The 22,196-nt window shown below is 38.8% G+C and overlaps 1 protein-coding gene across 1 annotated transcript; it reads left to right on the forward strand.

Annotated features, from left to right (window-relative positions):
* The first annotated feature begins 2,430 nt into the window (after nucleotides 1-2,430).
* Nucleotides 2,431-21,744, forward strand: LOC119551594 (protein vestigial). The gene is made up of 8 exons (XM_037860995.1): nucleotides 2,431-2,579; nucleotides 3,506-4,329; nucleotides 11,421-11,913; nucleotides 13,403-13,792; nucleotides 19,270-19,361; nucleotides 19,531-19,724; nucleotides 19,808-19,869; nucleotides 21,056-21,744. Exons 2-8 carry the CDS (start codon nucleotides 4,234-4,236, stop codon nucleotides 21,112-21,114), a joined length of 1,386 nt encoding a protein of 461 aa, XP_037716923.1. The 5' UTR covers nucleotides 2,431-2,579; nucleotides 3,506-4,233; the 3' UTR covers nucleotides 21,115-21,744.
* Nucleotides 21,745-22,196: the final 452 nt, after the last annotated feature.

Here is a 22,196-nt window from a genome sequence, read left to right on the forward strand (position 1 = left end):
AGCTTAAAATAGTTAAATAAAGGTAGAAACTATTAGATATGTTAGTCATAACAATAATAAATAGCGCAAATGTATATAAATATTGCCTAACCACACACCTTGCACGAAAATGTTGTTATCTTTTCAATTAGAATTATATTATAATATAAATTAGAATTTTAAATTATGAGTATCTTCTTCTAGAGCAAGGATGCAAAAATAAAGAAACTATAAACTAAAATTAATTTTTTACACCTTTAAAATTGACCAACATAATAGTAAAACGGTCCCCAATCATCGAATTGTCAAATGTTCCCATCAAATAGTTACATTTACGTAATACGTAAATTTAAGGGTTACTAAAAAATTGTTATATACCTATAAAAATGGGTAGAATGGACCCAACCCATGGTTTGTAGTCAAATAAGTATTTTTATAGTTATCCAAACCAAAAAAAATAGTTAGTGAAATGTTAGTTAATATTTTATTTACCTTAAAGTTGACAAAGGAATTTTTTTATTCATATATGTAAGTGTCACTGTAGCACTGTAATTTATAAGCAAATGCACTTCCAGCTAGTATGATAAATGTTTTAAGTAAAGTTTTAATTTTTCAAAGATTGGCTTGAGAGTCTAGGTTTACGAGACGCTAGACCCAGTTGGGAATTATAAACAATTTGTAAAGTTATTGTTGCATTCTTTTATTGAAAGATTGTGCGCTAGAATAACTATTTTTGAAAGTTAATCAATACTATTGCAACAAGAAAATACACATCACGTGACCGTAACTATGTTAATAGTGGCATAACTATTAAAAAGTAAAAAGGCAAAATCAAATACATATACAACCATTTTTAATAGTAAAGTACAATTTTGTATAGTTACTAAACTATCTGCACTGGCCAATTTTACCAACCAATTTTTTTGTCTGTATAAAAATATTGACGACCTTGATGTAGACGTTAAGTTACTAATTTCATATGTGCAAGTGGAGATTACTATGATTCAACATTAACCATTAAAAATGAAATAAATCAGTTAGTCACAAAAAATGTGGTTTTTTTTTCATTTTCTGAAAATTGGCACAATATATTCCGTTGTATCCATTAACTGTCTATTTATGATGATGACAATGATGATGATAAGGAATAGATTTGAAGTTAATTTTTTCGGCTTTGTTGAAATATCTGACAACGTTCTACGTCCCCAGATGGTATCGTACCTTCCACTTTCTTATGTAGGGAGATTTCCTTCGATTTTTTCACAGGCTTTAATCGTTAAGCTAACAATTAAAGGAGTAGTAGACCGTCTTTCACTTCTCTGCACCTTGTCAGCTCACAATCCGAGGCGAAATAAAGCCGAATGAACACAGCACAATAAATTGTATTCATTTGCAATCAGATTATTATCAATACGGAAACGTGGCGCGGAGGGGGCGGGGTGGGGTGCTGGAAAACAAGGACTGCGGGGGCACTGCAAACACTGTTGACACAGTTGGCGCATACTTTTCATTGCGGAAAGGCAGGGCGAGGCGAGGCGAGGCACGGAAGGGAACAAAAGGACGACGAAGCCCCCGGATGAATGCGAATTCCATTCAATCTGTTTGTCGAACTTTAAAATCAGAGAGAAACAGCAGGAGTTTCGTCTACTTGAGGACACAATTGAGACGCACTCCATTTTATTTTCACACCGATGTGGCATCGTTAGCTGGAACCTGGAAGCAACAACACAATATAAAGCTGAGAAACGGGCAGCAATCAAATAGGCGGTGCTTCTGTGGCGCACACACCAGCTGTCCCGCTTGCTCTGGCAGCGTAAGAGCTGCGGGCGAGGGAGACAACGTGATCCGGGAAATTGCCATTTTGTTTTCAATGCTGCGCCGACTGCGCTGCCGCCGCGCTGCCCGCAAATGCATTGGACTTACCGCTCCTTTCGCCAGTTTGTTTTTTCTCTTCCGATTGAGCGGCAGCCGGAGCTCTCCGTGTTTTTCTCTCTCCGCCGCGCGCGGGATTTTCGAACGAGAATCTCGAATGAAAATTGAAACGAAATTATACCAGAAATCCCAGTGAGCGATCGCGGCAAGTGCAGTTCATTTGTTTTCCAAGTGCCACATCGCAAATACACAACAAATGAAAAAAGAAATTGCAAAATAGAGATTTCCGCGGATGCTGCAATCGCCATTGCCAAAATAGTGTCGTTCTCTTTCCCGCTCCCGCTAAACCGCTATCGCCCTCTCTCTCTCACTCAATCGGGCCGCCAAGAATTTATGGAATTTGGCATTTTGTGGATTTAGCGAAAATATTTTCATTGAGTGCGCCGGCCAAATGTTTGCTGCTCGTTTTCGGTTTAAAATAATCGGCAGAAAAACTGCGCCAAAATCTCAAGTATTCACGTGCAAATTCCGCAGCGTGTATCATTTTAATTACTATTCAAATTAACGACGACAGCAAAACGATCTAACGAAAACAAAGTCAAGTATTGCTTGCCAATAGTTGTGAAATTGTTGAATACTTTCCAAAAAGTGCTCTATAACGAATATTCTATTGATTTACGCAAGCAAATCTGCAAATCTTGTTGGATTACCCTTAACATTATCAAGTGGTAAGTTCGCATTGCCGAATGAAGGGTCCAATAAGATCACATTGGTCTTCCTAGGCTATAAGAAGATCTGGAGTTTGAAAAGATCTTTGTTCAAGGGTGACACCAAAATCTTTCTGAAAATGTGTTCCATCCATTGAAGTCTTCTTAGACATCAATCAAAAAATTCAATCAAACCAAAAAGATTTCAGTGTTATTGAACCTTTAATATAAACTATATTGAATTAAGGCTCTCAACATAAGAGAAACTAGAATCTCTTAGTTAACTGACGTAAACCTCATTTTTTTAGGTGTTGAAGGTTTTTTAAGGTCCGACGGAAGTTTAAAAGCTTTAAATATTGCCGTCGGATTTTGTTTATTCATTTATCCATAATGGAATCATAAGAAATCGATCATTTTAAACTGGTTCAATCGAAATTAGAATATGATTATAATTAATAAGATGATTCATATGTATATTAAGTAAATGATAGTTAAATTAATAGTAATAGTTCTGAAAACTACATCGTTAATATTAAATATCATATTGTGTGTAACATGCTTTTTATTGGATTTTTATGTACCGACGGAAAATTCCAATCAGTTTTTCGTTATCTCTTTCTACACACTATTAAATATTACAAATGTGTGGTATCCTAAACAAAATATATTAATACCTCACTTTTTCGTGTTTATTTTGATAATTAACGTTCGATATTGATGTGAAAGCTTGCGCTCGTAAGTTTTTATGGCCATATTTAATCCTTGTTCATTGTTTGTTTACATGCAATTACTTTGCAACACACTTTATGGTTCGAGTAATCCCATCATTAAAGTAAAGTAAAGGTTTTTACATAAATGCCAGAAATTGGCTTTCAGCTCTGAATTTCTTTCCACAATTAGCAAATTGTTAATGCCTTCTCCTGCACTTTTCTCCATTTTCCTTGCAGTTGGCAATTCTTCAGCGGAAACGCGGATGAGAAACGAAATTGACGTTCCAACGCCAAAGGGAATGGCCGCATAAAAAAGAAAAAACTGAAAAAATAATAGAAAACAACGACTAACAGCAATCAACAATGTGGAAATGATAATTGCAATTGCCTGCACAAGCAAACAAAGAAGAAAGAAGCAAGTGAAGAAAGTTGAGGAGCGACGAGGGGCAGAAACGAAAGCCAAAAGAAAAAGAAAATACCCACGAACGGGAATGGCAAATGCATAGAAAGAAGTTTGCGAAAAACAAAGATAAATTAAACAGAAACATAAACAAAAAAGACGAAAAGCAATTATAGCTCTTGATACAAACGCGATGGTGTTTTACAATATGTAAATATAATTAGCCGACCGGAGTTTTCATTCCAGGAATTTCGCCAGCCAACAAAAGAAACAAATACTACGACTGCTACAAAAAATAAAAAACACGCCTTGACTTGAGAGCCGGTTTTATAATTACTCCAAGTTTTAAACCTCCCCTCCCCAACCAATCTCCCCGCTACTCCCAGAGAGAATTCCAACCCCGATACCATTTCAAATCCAATTCGAACCACGGGTATTGGTATCACAATTCCCCGTTCAAGTGACAATACCAATTTAACTACCATTCATCGCAACAACCGCAAAAACAGTGAGTGAGTGTGAGTGAGTGGCAGTTGCAGTTGCAAGTGCGATTGCCACTGCGACAATGGCAGTGTCCTGCCCCGAAGTTATGTACGGTGCCTACTATCCATATCTGTACGGGCGCGCTGGACCAAGTCGATCGTTCTACCAGTATGAGAGGGTGAGTACTGCTGCTGCAAGGCCATTCAGGTCGATTGGTCACCACCCACCGCCCGTCGGAAGAGTTTCGGGGGAAAATTGGGGACGTCTCTTTTTTTAAACTAAGGAGGGGTACAATCCTATGTAATTTTCAGCGCAAGCTATCCAAGTTATCATAAAGTTAAAAAAGGAGGATTAATACCCACTGATATTAACTTAACTGGACTTTTTAACAGGGTTATTCATCCAATATAAACTATTCCTTAACTGTCAGGAATTTGCTTATATAATAGTCTAATATTTTTCGAAACACTTAAAATATTTCTTAATTAAACGTGTCGAATGAAACCATTTGAGAAAGTATAATAAAATTTAGACATTTTTAAGTTTCTTGCATAAAAAGGTATATTCTATTGTAGCGTACCGAATGAAAACATTTTAGAAAGTGTAGTAGGATGTACAATCATTTTTTGTCGCAAAATTGTACATCAGAACTTGCAATCTACTTAATTCTTGCGTTACCTTTCGATTGGTGCATCATTCGTTACTGTTAGACAGTCACAGCTGATTTTTAATTCTGCGGATATATAGTAGTCGCCTTCGCACAGTTTCCTGGTGCGCTTCGTCACTACGTGTACTGCCGTCCACACTGATTTTCACATTTTAAATGTTAAATCTTGGTATGCAAAACCGTACGATCTGTCGATTGATCGGACAATTACAAAAAGTTTCATTTTTGGGTGAATATTTAGTAGACAGGGACACCGGTTCCCGGCAGGAGGACAATATTATCAATTGCCCCCATACCAATCTTGGCCCCTAAGAAAATTTTTTCAGCGACCCTGATATTAGACGCCTTTGCCGGTATGTAACCGGCAGAAGGAAGTATCCGCTATCTCGAAAACTATAGGAGCTGGAGAGTTTGCATACTGATTCTAGGGGTTCCTGCACAATGCATGATTTTTATGGTTATTAATACCAATCTACTTATCAAATGGAACCATTCAGTCAAAATTATATTTATATTTTATTTTATATTTATATAAAGTACAAAACAAAAGGTTATCATCGTTTTTTCAATTAAATTTAATCAGGGATCATAGTGGCAGGTATTTTTAAAGGTATTTTTTAATTGAGCAATTTTTTTTCTAAAAACGCAATCAGGTTTATTGATATATTTGAATCATGCAATAAACTTTTATGGTCAAGTTAAAAACCAGTTATTGTGAGACCAATATATCTCTTAAAAAATAACAGTTTTTGGTACCTTAATTTTACTTGTTAGAAATAAGTTACTTATATTGTGATAGAGAACCGCGAGTTTCCTTCGTATAATGCGATTTAATTATTTGTTAAGACCTCCTCTTCTGAAGTTTTAACTACTTTTGTACCACTATGTTATCGATCACCTATTTCTTGGTTATTGTCGAAATAAGTGCCCCATATCCCAAAAAACGAAACTTCTTAAGAATTAACTCGAAAAACTTTTCGCTGTCAGCAGTGGTTCTTTTGGAATCGAACTTTAAGGAGGAGGGGTTTGCTTTAAAAATAAAGTAATTTCATATGTTGGTCATCCAAGTTCAATTAATTCTTAGTAATCGCTGGTGTGGTGCATGGCTGTTATAAAAGCAATTACTAAGTTTTCTCGCCATTTTTAGATTGTTCATTTTTTTAGAAAATCCTTTATGTATTTTTATAGCAAATCATAAAAAAAACTTTTGTGATCCTGACCGAAAATATATAATATTTTTAGGATCGGGAACGCTATACTAAACCCATAGTTTACAAGGAAGGGGTACAGTCCGAACAGGTATCTATAAAATAAGTTATAATAGAAGAGTTGATTAGAACGAGGTCAGACTATGAATAAAATAATATAAAAGTCTGTGTATATTAACGGCACAGCAAAAAATTTTTAAATCTATCGATGCAGTCGTGCTTTTAATGTCTATTAGTAGTATATGATGAATTGAGATTAGGATGATTGGGTAATGAATTAGTTAATACCTTCTAGGAAAATTAAATATTATGCCGATCAAGTGAAGCTCAATGTTTATCTTTCCAATCTAAGCCGAGTAAAAATCATTATGAAACATTCAAGGTCAATACTTTTATTATAGAATGTTATAGACAATGAAAAAGTTAAAATTGGTTGATCTCTTGAATTCGAAGTATTAACTAACACCATACAAAAAAAAAGCTGAAACCGACGAACAAAAACTGTTGGTGTCAAAATTTGTTGTTTCGACATTTTTGGCTAGGAAATTGTTGAGCTTTAGGCGAAGTGGTTTAAGTGGCCGATGCACGTAAAAAAGGTGTCAACAATTTCCCAACTTTAAATTCTCATTCATCGTTTAATTCCAAATCAGATGTAAGCGTTTGCGGTAGAAGTTTACCACGTACCACGGGGTTTTAATTTGTAGAGAAGGTAAAAATAACTTTAGTTCAGCTAATATAGAATTCTTCTTCCAAGACTAATATAATATTTGATGATAATTTGATACTTCGTACGTTTTTGGCTCCCTATAAAATTTAGAAAACTTGTATGTGTCACAATTTTAAACTTGAATCCCCTAAATGTGAAACCAAATTACTGGTAGCTTTACATAAAACGACTCGCTTTGCATAAACACAGAATGGCCATAAAGGAAAACCACGAAAACGTTTTGTAAAGATTCTTGTTTATTTGTTTCCATTTAACCGAAAAGCGCACTTCTGTAAAACAAGTTTGAGGACAACTTGAAAAAGGGAAAGCACCGATGATGAGTCATGCTGGTTTTTGCTAGGACCCACATCCCCGGCTGATTGATGGCTCTCTTCACTGCTTGCCAAGGCCAACAGCTACTGTTGCCTCCACATCAATTTGTTTCGGCCCGGTCTCGACTGAATAATTAGACGCTTCTAACAAATCATAAGAATTCACGCAGAACGCAAATCGATTTGGGAAACCCGAAACAATAAAGAACAAGCGGGCGAAAAGGGAAAAAAGTTGGCGAAATAAAGGGAAACATTTCAAGGAATTCCGCGAGTCAATGTTGGCTTTGTTTCGCCTCTCCCGGTTTTTGCTAACATTGATTTCGAAGATTTCGCTGTGATTTCTGTGACAAGTACAGAAAAGTTCTCACGATCGCGAGGGCTGTTGGTCCACTGCGAGTGTGTGTCCAGGCCCAAAAACTCTGACCGTCGAGTCCCGTCGACCATGGCCCAAAAGGCCGAGGCTCTGCGGCTAAAATCCATGAGGCAGTTGCCGTTGCCGCTGGGGCACAAAGAAATTCTTGTGTCGCAAGTTCCAATTATACAAGGCCGCGGCACCAAATCGAAATTGGCCTTTTATGTAAGTAACCGATACGACACGATTCTGATTCTATGCTTTTGCATGCCCATAAAGAGGGACCGCGATAAACCCTCCGCTGTATATTGGGCTCCTTTCTGCTCCTCCGCAAAGCCAATCGCAGATTGAGTCAGCAGCTTTAGCCTCAGCTGGATGACCGGTTTATTTCGTTCCAAAAACGCACAATTTTCGTCCGCCCTTTCGACACTTTAGCCAGCCGAAAAAACAAAAAAGAAATAAAATAACCAAGAAAATAAAACAAATAAACAAACAAAAACCTTGGACCGTTCGGTTAATTTATTGTGTGTATCGCCATTAGTTCTTGCCGATCTTGCTCTCTTCGCTTCCAACGCCATAACATAACCATACCGATTCGATCCTTGGGGCCTTTTGTCAACCGATCGCAGATAAACCTGGGAGCTCGAAAAAAAAGCTCTGGGCCCCGAAATTTTGTCGCTGGTTCGTCTGCCGATCCCCGGTGATTTATGCCGTGTGATCGAAGGTCTGACTGCTCGGCATAACCGACATATCGCCTGCAGCTAATAACACTGCAGCCGATTCGGATCGAAACCAAATACACGGTGAAAATTACATCAAGCGAAGGTTGATCTGATACAATTACGGGACACACCAGTCCTCTATACTTTAAATAGGTATTTTTTGAAGTGAAAATAATATTACTAAGTTTGTTTTTCCTCTGGCCCTCCATCTCTATAGGATACTCGAGACTTTTACTAGTTTCCTTCCGGTCTTACTTTATCTTTTGGGATCAAAGAGTATTAGTATTCTTTATACAGTTTCCGACATATTTTAGTCCTAAGTGATCAAAAATAGATTTTATAAGTTATTAGATTTTTAGATTCTGGTTAGTCTTGAACATTGGTAATCTTTTTTAATCAACAACTATTTATTTGATCTTATAATGATTTCTTCAACGTAAAAGTTCGAATTGGGTTAACAAACATTTCTCAAATATTTCCAAAGAAGTTTCTTTGTTAGAACCTTAAGCTACTGCTTATTCAACAAAAATTATCTTCACAAATTGCTGAGGTATTTTCAAGTGTACCAATACAAAGCGGCTGTGCTTTTTGTATCTGCGCATTGTTTCTCCTACGCTACTGCACTTGGCCGCGATTCGGTATCCGCGATTTGGGATCCGCGATTCGCGGACGAGGATCCCGCCTCCAATTTGGACTGTCGTCGCTGATAGTGTTGGCCGATAAGGCGGAACGCATTGATTATGTGCTTAAGCCAGGTGACAGATGCAGATACATGATCTGGCTGCCACATATTTGCGGCAAGTGCCTGTGATGCTGCACCTTTCGCCGCAGCTGTATCTCAATCAATTTGTATCTGTATCTATTAGCAAGCAGCTTTCTGCTGACTCAGCTCTTTTCTCTAATTAAGTGGCCTCGTAACAGCCAACCAGCTGTTGTATCTGCAAGATACTCAACGCCGCTCGTAAATCAGGGCCGCTGTCAATGCCCAAGATGCACTCTTTCAAATGGTTCGTGCCCGGTTAACCCATTATTAACCCCTAGGACACGAGATCATAATTGGCATGCGCCTACGAGATGGAGAATGGGTCGGGGTTCGCCTCGCTTGGCTGGAAGTTTATACTTAAATTTAGAACGATTTTCGGCAGCAAATGTGGCGTAGCGGGCAGGGAAGCGAGTTTCATGGGGTTATCTTCAGTAGGGAGCCACTAATGGGCTCATTAGAAGGGGAAATCGTAAAGGGGGGCGGTCGAAGGTGTTGCTCGTAAATCGTCGCCAGCGCCGCATTATGTTTGACACTCCGCTAAGCAGGAGATTGCGGCGTGATTATCGTCTTCTGGCCGCTCTCCTATTTCAGTTCTAACCTCGAACAGCCCCTTTTCCCTAACCCAACCCATCCCATTCCATTCCATCCAACCATTTGGAGCGGTGCAACCTTGGCCCGAGTCCGTGATAATATGCGCCAAACGCTCGTAAATTTAATGGCCTCACTCGCATTTTCCATCATCATAAATTTCTTATTGTGTCATTTTCAATTTGCTGCAACGCGTCCCATAACTCATTACTTGCCCGCCAACCTTTCGGGAATCTGCTAGAAATATCCACTTAAATATCCAGCAATATGGTTAAAGGGGGAGCATGTTCAGAGCTATACCAAGCTTTGAAGAACTTGAAATTGTACACGCTAGTTCTACTATTTGAATATTGATTGAAGTCGAGAAAATGGAAAAAAGTGTAGTATAATTAAACACAACAAATTTCAATAGCTGTGTAAGTACTCTGAATGGCTTTATCTAAACTTAAACTTATCTGAAATAGTAATTCTTGTAAAATTCAAAATGGTTTTACCTACACCAAAAAACAGTGACTCACATTTTTGAATATTTTCTAACAGCCCCAGTTGGCTCAACATCCTTGCTAGCTCATAATTCAATTTATTTGTAAGCGTAGGGTTAGCCTTTGACATGGACATTGTTAAGGACAAATTACGTAATATGTAGTCCAAATTAAACAAAGCCATTTATGGTTTTTAGTCATTTTGTTGGAAACTGTTCGTAGGTTTATGGGTTGGGTTTATGGCCAAGGTCATAATTTCAAATTTTTATGAAATTGTTAAACTGTTTTATTTTTTTTTATGTACTATGATAATTTAACATAAATGTATTTTAGCTTTTAAGCTAAATTTGTTATATTGAACTTTCAAAATATAACTTTATTACTTTCTCGTAGAGTAAAAGTATTGTATATAGCTTCTTAATACGTCTGTCTGTCTGTATAAAAGATTGGGATTAGCCATGCAGATTCAACAGATTCCTGCGGATTTTATTTTAGTATACACTAAAGCCGGTTATATTGGTTATCTCTTTTCTAAAGTTATGAGTAACTTAGTTAAAAAGTGTTGGCAGGGTCAGTGGTATTAGTGCCCTCCACTGGGTTGCGCTTTTATCGTGCGCCAATAGAATTGACTGGAAATTTATTTTTATTATTTTGAAATTGGTCAACAGATTAGCTGGTATCTGATAGTAAACTATATCGTTCCTTCTGGTTTTATATAAAATCCTATACATATAAGTATACCCAATTAAACACTAACATATTGACGTTAAATAAAAATGAACAATAGCAAGAAAGGTCGTTTCCGTGGGAGCATTGTATGTACAGAGCTTTTCGATTTTAGAAAACTAAAAACTAGTTACACAAATTTTAAGATAATGTTCCCTTTCAATTTGATACCGTATGTGTTCACCGAAAACGAAACTTGTATTATTTTGGCATTAATTATCCGATCGTTCCTATGGCAACTTTATGATAAAGTCGTCTAATTTTTTTTTAATTCTGAAATACTGAAATATTTAAAGAATGATGTTTCCAAGAGTAGAAGGTAATATGTATAAAAACACCGAAGTTGTTATTTTTTTAGATTGAAAAAAAAACTAGTTTGGTATCATTCTTATAGGAGCTATGGGGCGTAGTTGTCCTATTCGGCCGACTTATATAGTACGTGCAATAGAAATAAGACTTTTGGGAAGGTTTCATCCCGACAGCTTTAAAACTGAAAGACTAGTTTGCGTAGAATCGGACAGACGGATGCTGATCAAAAATATATATACTTTGTGGGTCGGAAACGTCTTCTTCACTGCGCTGCAAACTTCTGACTGAAATTATTATACCATCTGCAAGGACTTAGAAAATCTCTTTGCATATGATTTTAAAAGCTGAACACTGTTCTTAAAACACCAAAAACAATAATGATTTTGTAACTAAAATGTTTTTGCACACTTTCAGTTCAACCAGGATTTGTACTCGTCCTCGGGCGTCAACTTGGCCGCCTCATCGAGTGCCTCCGGCAGCTCCCACTCGCCCTGCAGCCCGATCCTACCGCCCTCGGTGAGCGCGAATGCCGCTGCGGCGGTGGCAGCAGCGGCGCACAACAGTGCGGCGGCGGCAGTGGCAGTTGCAGCGAATCAGGCCAGCTCCTCCGGCGGAATCGGAGGCGGTGGACTGGCCGGACTGGGGGGCCTGGCCGGCGGACCGGCGAGCGGACTGCTCGGCAGCAATGTTGTGCCCGGCAGCAGTAGTGTGGGCAGCGTCGGCCTGGGAATGAGTCCTGTGCTGAGTGGAGCGGCAGGACACTCGCTGCACAGTTCGCACAGGACGCACGCCCACTCACACGCCCACTCCCTCGCCCACGCACACACGCACCCGCATTCGCACACACACACGCATACGCATCAAACCAAAGAAGAGGATCTCATCGTGCCGCGCAGCGAAGCTGAAGGTAAGTTAGGATCACTTAAGCAAAATCCCCATAGAGGGATCAGTCGAAATAAGACAACACATTAAAACAATGCAGAAGTTAAACACAGTTTAAATTACTAAGTTCCTTTTAAATTTAGGTTCCGACTTGAAGTTAAATTCCGCTCTATAAAATCATATTCGGTCATTCTTTTTTTCATCTTTACTTATAGTCGGCACAGAATACCATTCTACTAAGTGGGATTCGTATTCAAAAACAAAGTTATATTAACAAATCAGTTTCAAAAAATTTACCTAAATACCAAAGCCACGTTTTTTTAAGTACTTCAAAAGATAATAGGTGTATCGTTGGTTTTTGTACCCGTTACTCGTAGAATAAAAGCGTATTCTAGACTCGTCGGAAAGTATTTAACAGGTAGAAAGAAGCGATTCCGACCTTATAAAGTATATCAGCCGAGTCGATCTAGCCATGTCCGCAAGTCCGTCTGTTCGTTTGTCTGTCTGTATGTCCGTATGAACGCTGAAATCTCGGAAACTATAAAAGCTATAATTCTTGCAGATTCTTCAGGTTCTGAGACAGCACATGTTTATTTCAGCAAAGTGCCATGCCCACCCTAACGCCCGCAAGAAGTGTGAATGCAATTTTGTGATGGTTATTAATATCTATCTTTATGTCAAAAATTGTGCAAATAGGACCATCCATTAAAAAGTAATATGCATATAAAGAAATCGACGTAGGTGGCGCTGTTGTGGGGTGTGCAATGTTGTGAACAGTCGCTTTGCTGCTCGCATATCTACATCTCCCTCGAACTCCCTTTAGCTGAATAACAGGCCGTCGAATAGAGAATTCTTTTTATTTTGTTTTATTTTTTATTTCCATATAAATATTTTTAGTCTCATATCATATCGTAAGTCTCAAGAGATAATTCATTTAATTTACTGACGAATGTAATTTGAGGAGGAATGTTAATGTCTCGACAATCATTATATGTAATTGATATAATGATTCAGTTAACTTTAAAGATCCCCCTAGAAGTTATCGTATTTAATTTTCGTTTATTAGTACATTAAAAAAAGTTTATATCTAAAGGTTATTTTGAATGCTATAATAAGGTGGTAAGGTAAAAGTGAAAGTAAGGGCTCCAGAAATGGATCAGCTATAAATTTCGAGTGCACGTGCTAATTTTTACGTTTCAAAACTTTCGATTTGTTTGCTTTTCATGTGCGTGTTCATTGATATTGTCAATGTCAGTGTTTGCATAACATTTATTTTTTGGCAGCACAATGAAATTCAGCCGAGTGAAAGAGCCATAGTGAGGAAGAGCCAGATAGCCATCGCACATTCGTAGCTAATTAATTTGAAAATTCTTGAAATTTCAGACGAGGCACTCGCATTCCAAACCAGTTAGCATTCAATAAATTATATCATATTTTCCCGTTTGGATACTCGCCATTATTTCGCGATTATTTAATAGTTTTTCCACTCACCCTCGTTTCCTCTGAATTTTCAGCACGCCTGGTGGGCTCCCAACAACATCAGCATCATAATGAATCATCCTGCTCCTCCGGTCCGGACTCCCCGCGCCACGCCCACTCTCACAGCCATCCGCTGCATGGGGGCGGTGGTGCGACGGGCGGTCCATCTTCAGCGGGCGGAACGGGTTCGGGGGGCGGGGGCGATGGCGGCGGAACGGGGGCAATACCCAAGAATCTGCCAACCCTGGAGGCACCCATGGGCAGTGGAGGAGGAGGAGGTGCTGGACTGGGCAGCAGTGGCCAGGGACAAGCTCAGTATCTATCGGCCTCCTGCGTTGTGTTCACCAACTATTCAGGCGACACGGCCAGCCAGGTGGACGAGCACTTCTCCCGCGCCCTCAACTATAACAACAAGGATGCTAAAGGTAAGTGATCAAAAATATGAATCAGAAAAACTGTATCATAACAAAAGAAATAGGGCTTTAGATCCTATTGGTCCCTGTTTGGGCGCCATATTAAAGTTAATGTTCTGCTCGGAATAAATTATTATAAAGTGACCAATATCGAAATTAATAAGATATTGAATTAGTTATCTTTGAATTAGAAATTCCTGATCTGGCGCCAGCAGTAAATTTTTTAAACCAAAGCCTCTGTAGAAGAGATTATAAGTGAAAGGAATGTTTTAAAAATGGAACTGCGATATTTTCGTTTTCTATGTGCTATAACATTGGTTCTTTGTTTTGCCTACCACAGTCACATATATTTGACACCATAAATCAAAGATTATTTTTTAAATGCCAACCAGTCTCTGCTTTGTTGACTCTTGGTGTCAAAATTATGATAATCTGCTGGATTAAATATATTTATTTCGCGGTGTGTATAAAAACAAACTTCTGTTTGTGGTAGTGTAGGAGGATAATCAGCTTGTTCTCCAGGCTCCCCCCTCTTTTTTCGACTCATTTGTGGCTCCGCCGAGTTGTGATCAAAGAACCGCTCATGTCATGTACTTGTCCCGGCTGTCAGTTTGCGTGTTTGCCTCGATTTGCGGCGCTGCCCCACTTGTCCCCCAAAATGGGGGCATAATTAGGTGAAAATACGCCACCAGTTCCAGCAAAGTTATTAAAATGTTCTCGGAAAATTTACAACGGGCAAATTATGCCTTTCGGAATGTGTTAGTGTGTGGGAAAGAATGAGATGGCTGGAAATTGCACAAAAGTTACAGAATTTTCAGTGTGTTAAGTGGTTTAATGTGTGAACAATTTTTCCTACTGCACATAACTTGATTGATGACCTTGTATCGATACAGAAAATGTGGGTTAATGTGTGTAAACTTTGAGAGTGCTAGAATAGGGTTAGGAAAATATGCAGCTCCCTCTCAACGGAGGGAAAAGTATTTAACACAAATCGATAGATAAATATGTTCCTATCGCGTCCATCTTCTTAAAGTAAAAGAAAAAACTCGATAAAATAAAATCTCTTGTTATTGCTAATGATTATTTTTATTATTAAATGACACTTTAAATCCTTTGATATATAAATTCCAATAAAAATATGGTGTAAATTATAATTCCCATTAAATGGCTTCGTTTTAACCCCTCTTTTTTTGAGAAAACTATTCCAAATATTTACATTTTAGTCCCACTCACTGCCAGCCGCACGGTTATAGTATAGAATCACTTTAAGATGCCACTTTATTTTGTCCCCTCCGCAAGTTTGTGAAATGTCTGTGAATGCGAACACTCACAAGCACACACCAAAAACGGGCGCACAATAAAACAAATAAATCAAGTTGCCACTTGCCACTCGCTTGTTCTTTCGATTTCAAAATTAATTACCTCCTTTAATGAAGATAAACGTTTCGTTTGTTCATGCCTGTCTGTTTTGCCTGTCCGTCTATCTGCTGCATACTATATAAACGAGTGTACATGCGATATATGTATAAAAATACCCCAACATGTGTATGTTTTTTGCGTTTTTCACTTGGTTTTTGTTTTTCATTTTAATTGCCCTGATGCAGTTTTGCTCAGGCATAACGAATTTAGCCTTGTCAAGAGAAGATTTTCATTATGATCATCTCCTCGGCTCTGTTAATTTGTGCCCATTGCTCAATCAATCAATTATCCCGCATTTGAATGCTGAGCAGGTGCTGACAGTCGTAGCCCCCGAAATGCTAATGTTCCGTACGTGTCCCGCCCACTGGCCAATTTCCCGCAACCCGCCACCCGTCGCACCGACGGAGCACTTTGTGGTGTATTCCTTTGCCACACCGCCAATTGCAGTTAAACCTGGGATTTTATTGAGTTTCTGTGGCTGCCATTTCCTCGATTTTCCCCCCGATTGCCTCGTTTCCCGCCTGCTTTGAGGAAATGCCACCACTTTGATTGTGCGAAAATTCAGTTTCCATTCGATTCCCCCATTCGTTATACGATAATTGGAAATTTTCCGCAGGCTGCTTAACTACGAATTTACGGTGATTGGTTTGCCGAAATTTAAATCAAAATCTGTTTCCTGGAGCAAATTAATTGACCAACAAATAAGCAAACACAAGCTTGTAACAGAAAATAGATTGGATTATTATTGTTCACTGATTTAATTTAACTGGTTTGTATTTCCATTTTATGGTAGTTTGAAAATAATTCAAATAATTTTCAATTACACGATAAATTATGAAAGTATTCAGTATAAATTACTTAGATCTAAGTTTACAATATATTCTTGTCAAATGTGTTTTACTTTTTAAAATATAAACTTTTCTACAAAAAGAAAAATAGTGTTCATATCCCAATTTATCAAGATTTAAGTTATCGATAAAATTATAAAGTATTTATCGTTTTATCTCAAAAAGCCAATATTTAAGTTGTCACCAAATGCAGTAGGGTGATGCGATTTTGAAAGTCCCCATCTTAATAGGGTGCTTGTGGCATTTTTTGCCAACTGCTGCACAGTGGCACACATTGCCCATTATAGAACTGTCCCTTAAAATACAATTTGAGCAAAAAGTAAACATCGAAATGGTTTTGTTTAAATTTGTTTACTTTTCGCCTCTTGTTTTTCCCCCTTTTCGATGTCTGCTTAATGGTATTTAAAGTTCATTTTGGTCATTTGTCTATTTGAGAGCAGCGCGCACACAGTCAAACATTTACATTTGTGCGCTTAAAACTATTCAGCATTTATATAGATTTTTTTCGTAATGCAATGTGCCGAGTCTATATATGCTATATGCACAGATATATATATATTGCTAGTTGGAATGTGCTATGAAATGTCGCCGGAATGCGATGCGGTCGATGGTGATGTTGTTGCTCTGGTAGCCAGTTGTAGTTGTTGCTCTTGTCGGACGGTGGCAATGCCGAATGCCGCATAGATTCCTCATTACGATTTTAAAATGCATTTCAATTAACTGCTCCGCACAGTAAAATAGCAACAAAAACTAAAAAAAAACCTAAAAAACAAAACGAACCGAAAGAGGGCATCGCAGAAGATGATGAGATAGCAACGGCACGCTTGCACTTTTCTCTGTTTTTCCCCGATCCGTTTCGTTACGTTTCTCGATCAAAAAATACCCGATTCATCAGGCAGCCTTCCCTTTTCTTTTCGTCGCGAGGAGCATTTAATTAGATGCCCAAAGAATTCGATTTAAAATTCCTTGGCACCCGCTGCAGGCAGGAGAACAGTCTCTCCGAAACACAAACGCAAACAGAAACTGAAACAGAAACTGAAACCGAAACAGATAGAGATGCAGATACATTTTGAGATACGTCTGCAGATACTGATAGAACTGCAGGTGTACACTGAAAAAAGTACGTTTAACTTCCATAAACTAGACTACTTTTACACAAATTCCAGATATTTGTTTTAACTTATTGCACTTAATTAACTCAAAGTCTTCATATTTCAAAGATTTTTGATGTCATATGGCGGTTCAAGCTTTAAAAGTATATAAAAAATGACAATTGATATGGGACAGAACTTTCGGTATGAAACCGACTGGGAATTTCCTAATGATGTAATAAGGTTTACTGTTTTATTGGTATTGTTCATGGTTTTTATTGGTAATTTGCGTCTTAGAAGCATTACACAAGAATTCAAACTGTTCCATAGACCATATTGTTTTTGAAAGAAACCTTAAGTGTATTCTAGTATTTTCTATAGTATTTTAAAACTAGCAGTTTCATAGTTTTGTAGGCCAAGTTAATTTTCTCTGTACAGTAATAATTTTTGTGTCAACGTTGGCGATCGAACCTTATCGGGTCATAAATCGCCACGCTCTCTTCATTAGGCCAAAAGGTGAAAGGTGAGACAGGTAGTGCGGCTTTCGCTTTTGAAGCCCCTCGCCGAAAGTGAAATGCTAACTGAAGGAGCTGGAGTAGAAATATCTTTGGCAGTCTGCTTGTTTGCACATTAATGGGAATTCCACGGCCTCAGCTGAGCGAGTGAGTGAATGGCAATGGGATGATGACGACTTCTCTGGCTGTGCTGGGACGAAAAAAAGGCACGCGGCATGGCATCCAGTATCGAGTATTCGGTATCCCAGCCGCATCGTCATCATCATCAACCACATCCACATCCACATCCACATCCACATCCTCAACGTCATCAGCATGCAGGGCACACTCGCCAACGTGCCGGCCAAAGTTGTCGAATCGCGACGGCAGCCAAGCACAAACATTACACATCCCCACAAGCACATCCTCCAGCCTCGTCCTCATCCTCGTCCGCGTCCTCGTCCTCGTCCTCATCCCCAAAACTCCTCCAGTTGTTGTATATTTTTCTCTCGAATCGAGTTTGGAATGTTGTCAACGCAAATGCAAGCCTATGCAAGTTTTTGGTATCTCCTGCCGCTCAATTGCAGTTGCTATTTTTGGGCCCCCGGTCTCCTGAGGGAGCTCCATTACACATAATGGAGATGTCTTTCTTGCTCCTTCCGCTGGTTGGCGGCGTCGCGCGATTTCATAAACGCGTAGATTTACAACCATTTAATACAAGTGATGATCCTGAACAACAGCGCGACAACGAGCACGGACGACAACCGAAAACATTCCGCTCAGTTATTTGCAACAGGCCATGGCGCCGCCACCGAGGCGGAGATGGAGATGGTAATGCAGATGGATATTCAGACTGGGACTCCGAGGAGAGTCCCTAACCAATCCCGAAACCGAGCCCCAGAATCCCCCAAGACTCGTACGCCGGTTCGCCAGTTAATCATTGCCGCAAGTGAATGGAAATTGCCCCTAGAGGCAATAGCATAACACCTCATTCAAGCGATTGCTTCTTGAGAAAATATTTCCTCGGTTATTTATTCCCATTAACAAGATGATTTAATTGGAAACAGTCTGAGAACTACATGGTTTCTTTTACAAACATATTTTTAGATTTTTAGCTGAATCTACACAGTGGAAAAAATATACATTTGTTTAAGATTGAACGTAGTATTCCAAAAAGAATTAATATAAGCTGTGGACAACTTTGGCAACCTCAATCGTCAAGGGATTAGAACATTTAAAAACACTGAAGATCCTTCGCCAAATCCTCTAGAGAAGCTCTGACATTTTTTGATATCTAAAAAAATACCTATTAAGATATTATGATAGTTTTTTGTCCGTTTGCGGCTTTTGGCCTAAAAAACATTTCTAAAATCATATTAAAATGTAATATCTAAAATATAGCTTACAAATTCGGAGATCCTATCTCTAAATAGTTGAGTAAAATTCTTATATCTGGTTTTCCTCATTGGTATTCAGTTTGTCCAGTGGTCTTACGAACACAATATGCACAATAAAAGCCTCTCGATTGCACGCTTGAATGTCTCGGTAAATTTAGCACGATTAAACAATAATTCGTGAACCATTATCATTTTGTGTATACATATGCCTTGAACGATTCCCCCATTTTGTGCTTGCAGAGAGCAGCAGCCCGATGTCGAATCGCAATTTCCCACCGTCGTTCTGGAACAGCAATTACGTGCACCCCATACCCGCGCCCACACACCACCAGGTAAGCCAAGTCCCATAACCAATAACAATGCCAGTGGCCCAGAGAACAGAAGCCGATTACCGGCAATACGTGAGGCAATTACGACTTCAAGGAGCCTCCGATCCTGCTGCTCCTTCTCCGCCGACTCCATGGTAAATAAGTTGTAATCCGATCGGATATCTATCTGCAGGTTAGCGACTTGTATGGCACGGCGACGGACACCGGCTACGCCACCGATCCGTGGGTCCCCCATGCGGCCCACTATGGTTCCTATGCCCACGCAGCCCACGCCCATGCCGCCCACGCCCACGCCTACCACCACAACATGGCCCAGTACGGCAGTCTTCTGAGGCTGCCCCAGCAGTACGCCAGCCACGGATCCAGGTGAGTCGGTCCCTCCAAGGGTCGCCCTTGCCCCACAGACCGGGTCCTGACCTCTCGTTTCTCCGGTCTCTCGTGTCTTACAGGCTGCACCACGACCAGCCGACGGCCCACGCCCTGGAGTACTCCAGCTATCCCACAATGGCAGGTGAGTCAACCAGCTGGGTTATGTTTTATAATTTTTAGAGTTGTTGTTTTCCCAAATAAGCGATCTCATCACAGTAATATAATGTCATGGTGTCAAATTGTTTAATGAACAGACATAATACTATGTCTGTTCATTAAACAATTTGACATCATTGCGATGCATACAAAAGTGCTCTAAAGGTTGATGTTCCAAACTAATATCCGAATATAGCAGTATTATTTACTCAAGAGGTCCCCTTTATTTAGATCTCTATAAACAGTCCATTTAGTCGAATTTTTAATAATTGCTAACGAAAAGTTGTTGTTTAAGTGACCATAGGAAATAGCTCTGCTTGTTTTACGCCGAATCACAGACAGTGTACAACCAGTGGCGGATCCAGAGACGATTATTGGGGGGGGGGGGGGGCAATTGAACTTATTCTTCGATTTGGGGTTCAAACTTATTATTGCGAGAGAAATACAGTACAAATTATAAAACAAAAATTATTCATCCCAATTTTTAGGTAAACAAAGTGGTTATATTTGAAAAGTCAACCATATGCATGCATTACAGAGTGCATGCATTTTCAGGTTCTGTGGTTCCAAGGGGGGGGAAATTTCCCTATTTCCCCCCCCGTGGATCCGCCACTGGTACAACAGCGGTCGGCACACACGCATCGATAAGAATCCTCGTGAAAATTACTCACAGAAATGAAAGACAAAATGGTTTATATTTAATTTATATTTATTAGAGAATTTATTTAGACAACGCTATTGACGAGTTTCTCGTCTATCAGATATCCGTTTCTCAGCTAATGAGTGTGCGAGGGAGACATAGATATGCAAGCAGCAAGCGACTTTCCCTTCCAAAATAATGAAACAAACATAAAAAGCAAAACTAAGGGGTCTAAGATTATGTGTATTTCTAAAACCAACCTCCGTAATACCTTTCGATTTGTAATTACGTGTATAGCAATAATAGATATTTCTACGTTGTTAGCATTGTCAGTATCAATTTGGTATGTTGTGTCATATCTTGTTAACAAACCTATCGATAGTAACGAATCCAGTTCGACCATGGTATCGAAACATGGGTTGCAAAGGAACAAGTCAGAACTAACTTCAGCACGTTAAGAATATTATTTTCCAAATAACAAATCACATGTTTACATTAAGTTCTAACAGTCTAAACCTATTGTATGTTTCAGGTCTGGAAGCGCAGGTGGCGCAAGTACAGGAATCGTCGAAGGATCTTTACTGGTTCTAAACATCACATGGCGATGGAGGACCAAGAGAACCTTCAGCGAATGTATAAACTTTGTCTTGGAAGATCTAAGGAAAGCCCGGATCGTTTCTCTCGGCAGCCTCGTATACAATGCTTGACTTTGGGTCGGGCTTTTTGAAACCGCTTCTTAAGCAAAACTGCAGTCTGTGTTTCTGTGTGAGCAAAACAATAACAAACGCAAAGGATTTTGAAATTTAATTTAATTTTACCATAATGTTTAACGTTTAAATATAATTCTTAAGCTTAAAACACCTTGTAAACAAAAACAAAATAATATCGCGCATTCGAGACCATTTTTTTCGGCGTAATTTGATTTTGTAAGTTTAGCATCCCATATCAGCAATTTAGACACATACAATAATGAATATATACACTATATATATAAATATACACTTAATTATATATTGGTATTCGTAATCAGCGTTGGTAACGTTTAATAATCGATATTTCTTGTATAGTTAACGCAAACTTTGACAAACACTTAAAGCAACAACAAAGTTAGAATTTATTTTGTTTAAACTTCGATTTTTGCAAATTTCAACAAACTAGGATAACGAAAATCAAATTGAAAAAAGGCAAAGCAGAAAATCCAACAAAAAAAGTAAATAAAATAAAAGGAAAAAAATTTGAATACAATCAACAAAATGAGTGTTTACTACTAAAGGTTGAGGGAGCGGTCGATAGAGGTAAGAACATGGTTAATAAATATGAGTAGGAATACATTTTTAATTAGTTTATATTCTTGAGTTAATGATTTCATTCCGATTAACCCCAGAAACACAATCAGATAAGAAGCCAAATTTCATAATCGTCGACTTTGAATGCTTTCCACGCCATTTAGCCAGGCGCCTTATTAATCTCGGGCTATTTATCATTCCGAAAAAAGGCAATCCCCAATCCGACCCGACCCGAATCAAAACAAAAACGAAACGAAATGAAATGATATTGTATGAAAGCCCCTCAGGAATCTTGCATAATTAATGAAAACACAAATCTCAGATAGTAGCCAAGTGGTGGCACAAGTCATAAATAATACGGCAAGCTCCTGTGACTCTTGCAACTGC

The sequence above is a fragment of the Drosophila subpulchrella genome, chromosome 2R (assembly GCF_014743375.2).
Source record: "Drosophila subpulchrella strain 33 F10 #4 breed RU33 chromosome 2R, RU_Dsub_v1.1 Primary Assembly, whole genome shotgun sequence".
NCBI classification, from domain to species: Eukaryota; Metazoa; Arthropoda; class Insecta; order Diptera; family Drosophilidae; genus Drosophila; species Drosophila subpulchrella.

Coding starts and splice junctions, on each gene's coding strand:
- LOC119551594 (XM_037860995.1), top strand. CDS start 4,234: ATGGCAGTGTCCTGCCCCGAAGTTATGTACGGTGCCTACTATCCATAT. Junction 4,330..11,420: donor CGTTCTACCAGTATGAGAGG/GTGAGTACTGCT, acceptor GCACACTTTCAG/TTCAACCAGGATTTGTACTC. Junction 13,793..19,269: donor TAACAACAAGGATGCTAAAG/GTAAGTGATCAA, acceptor TTGTGCTTGCAG/AGAGCAGCAGCCCGATGTCG.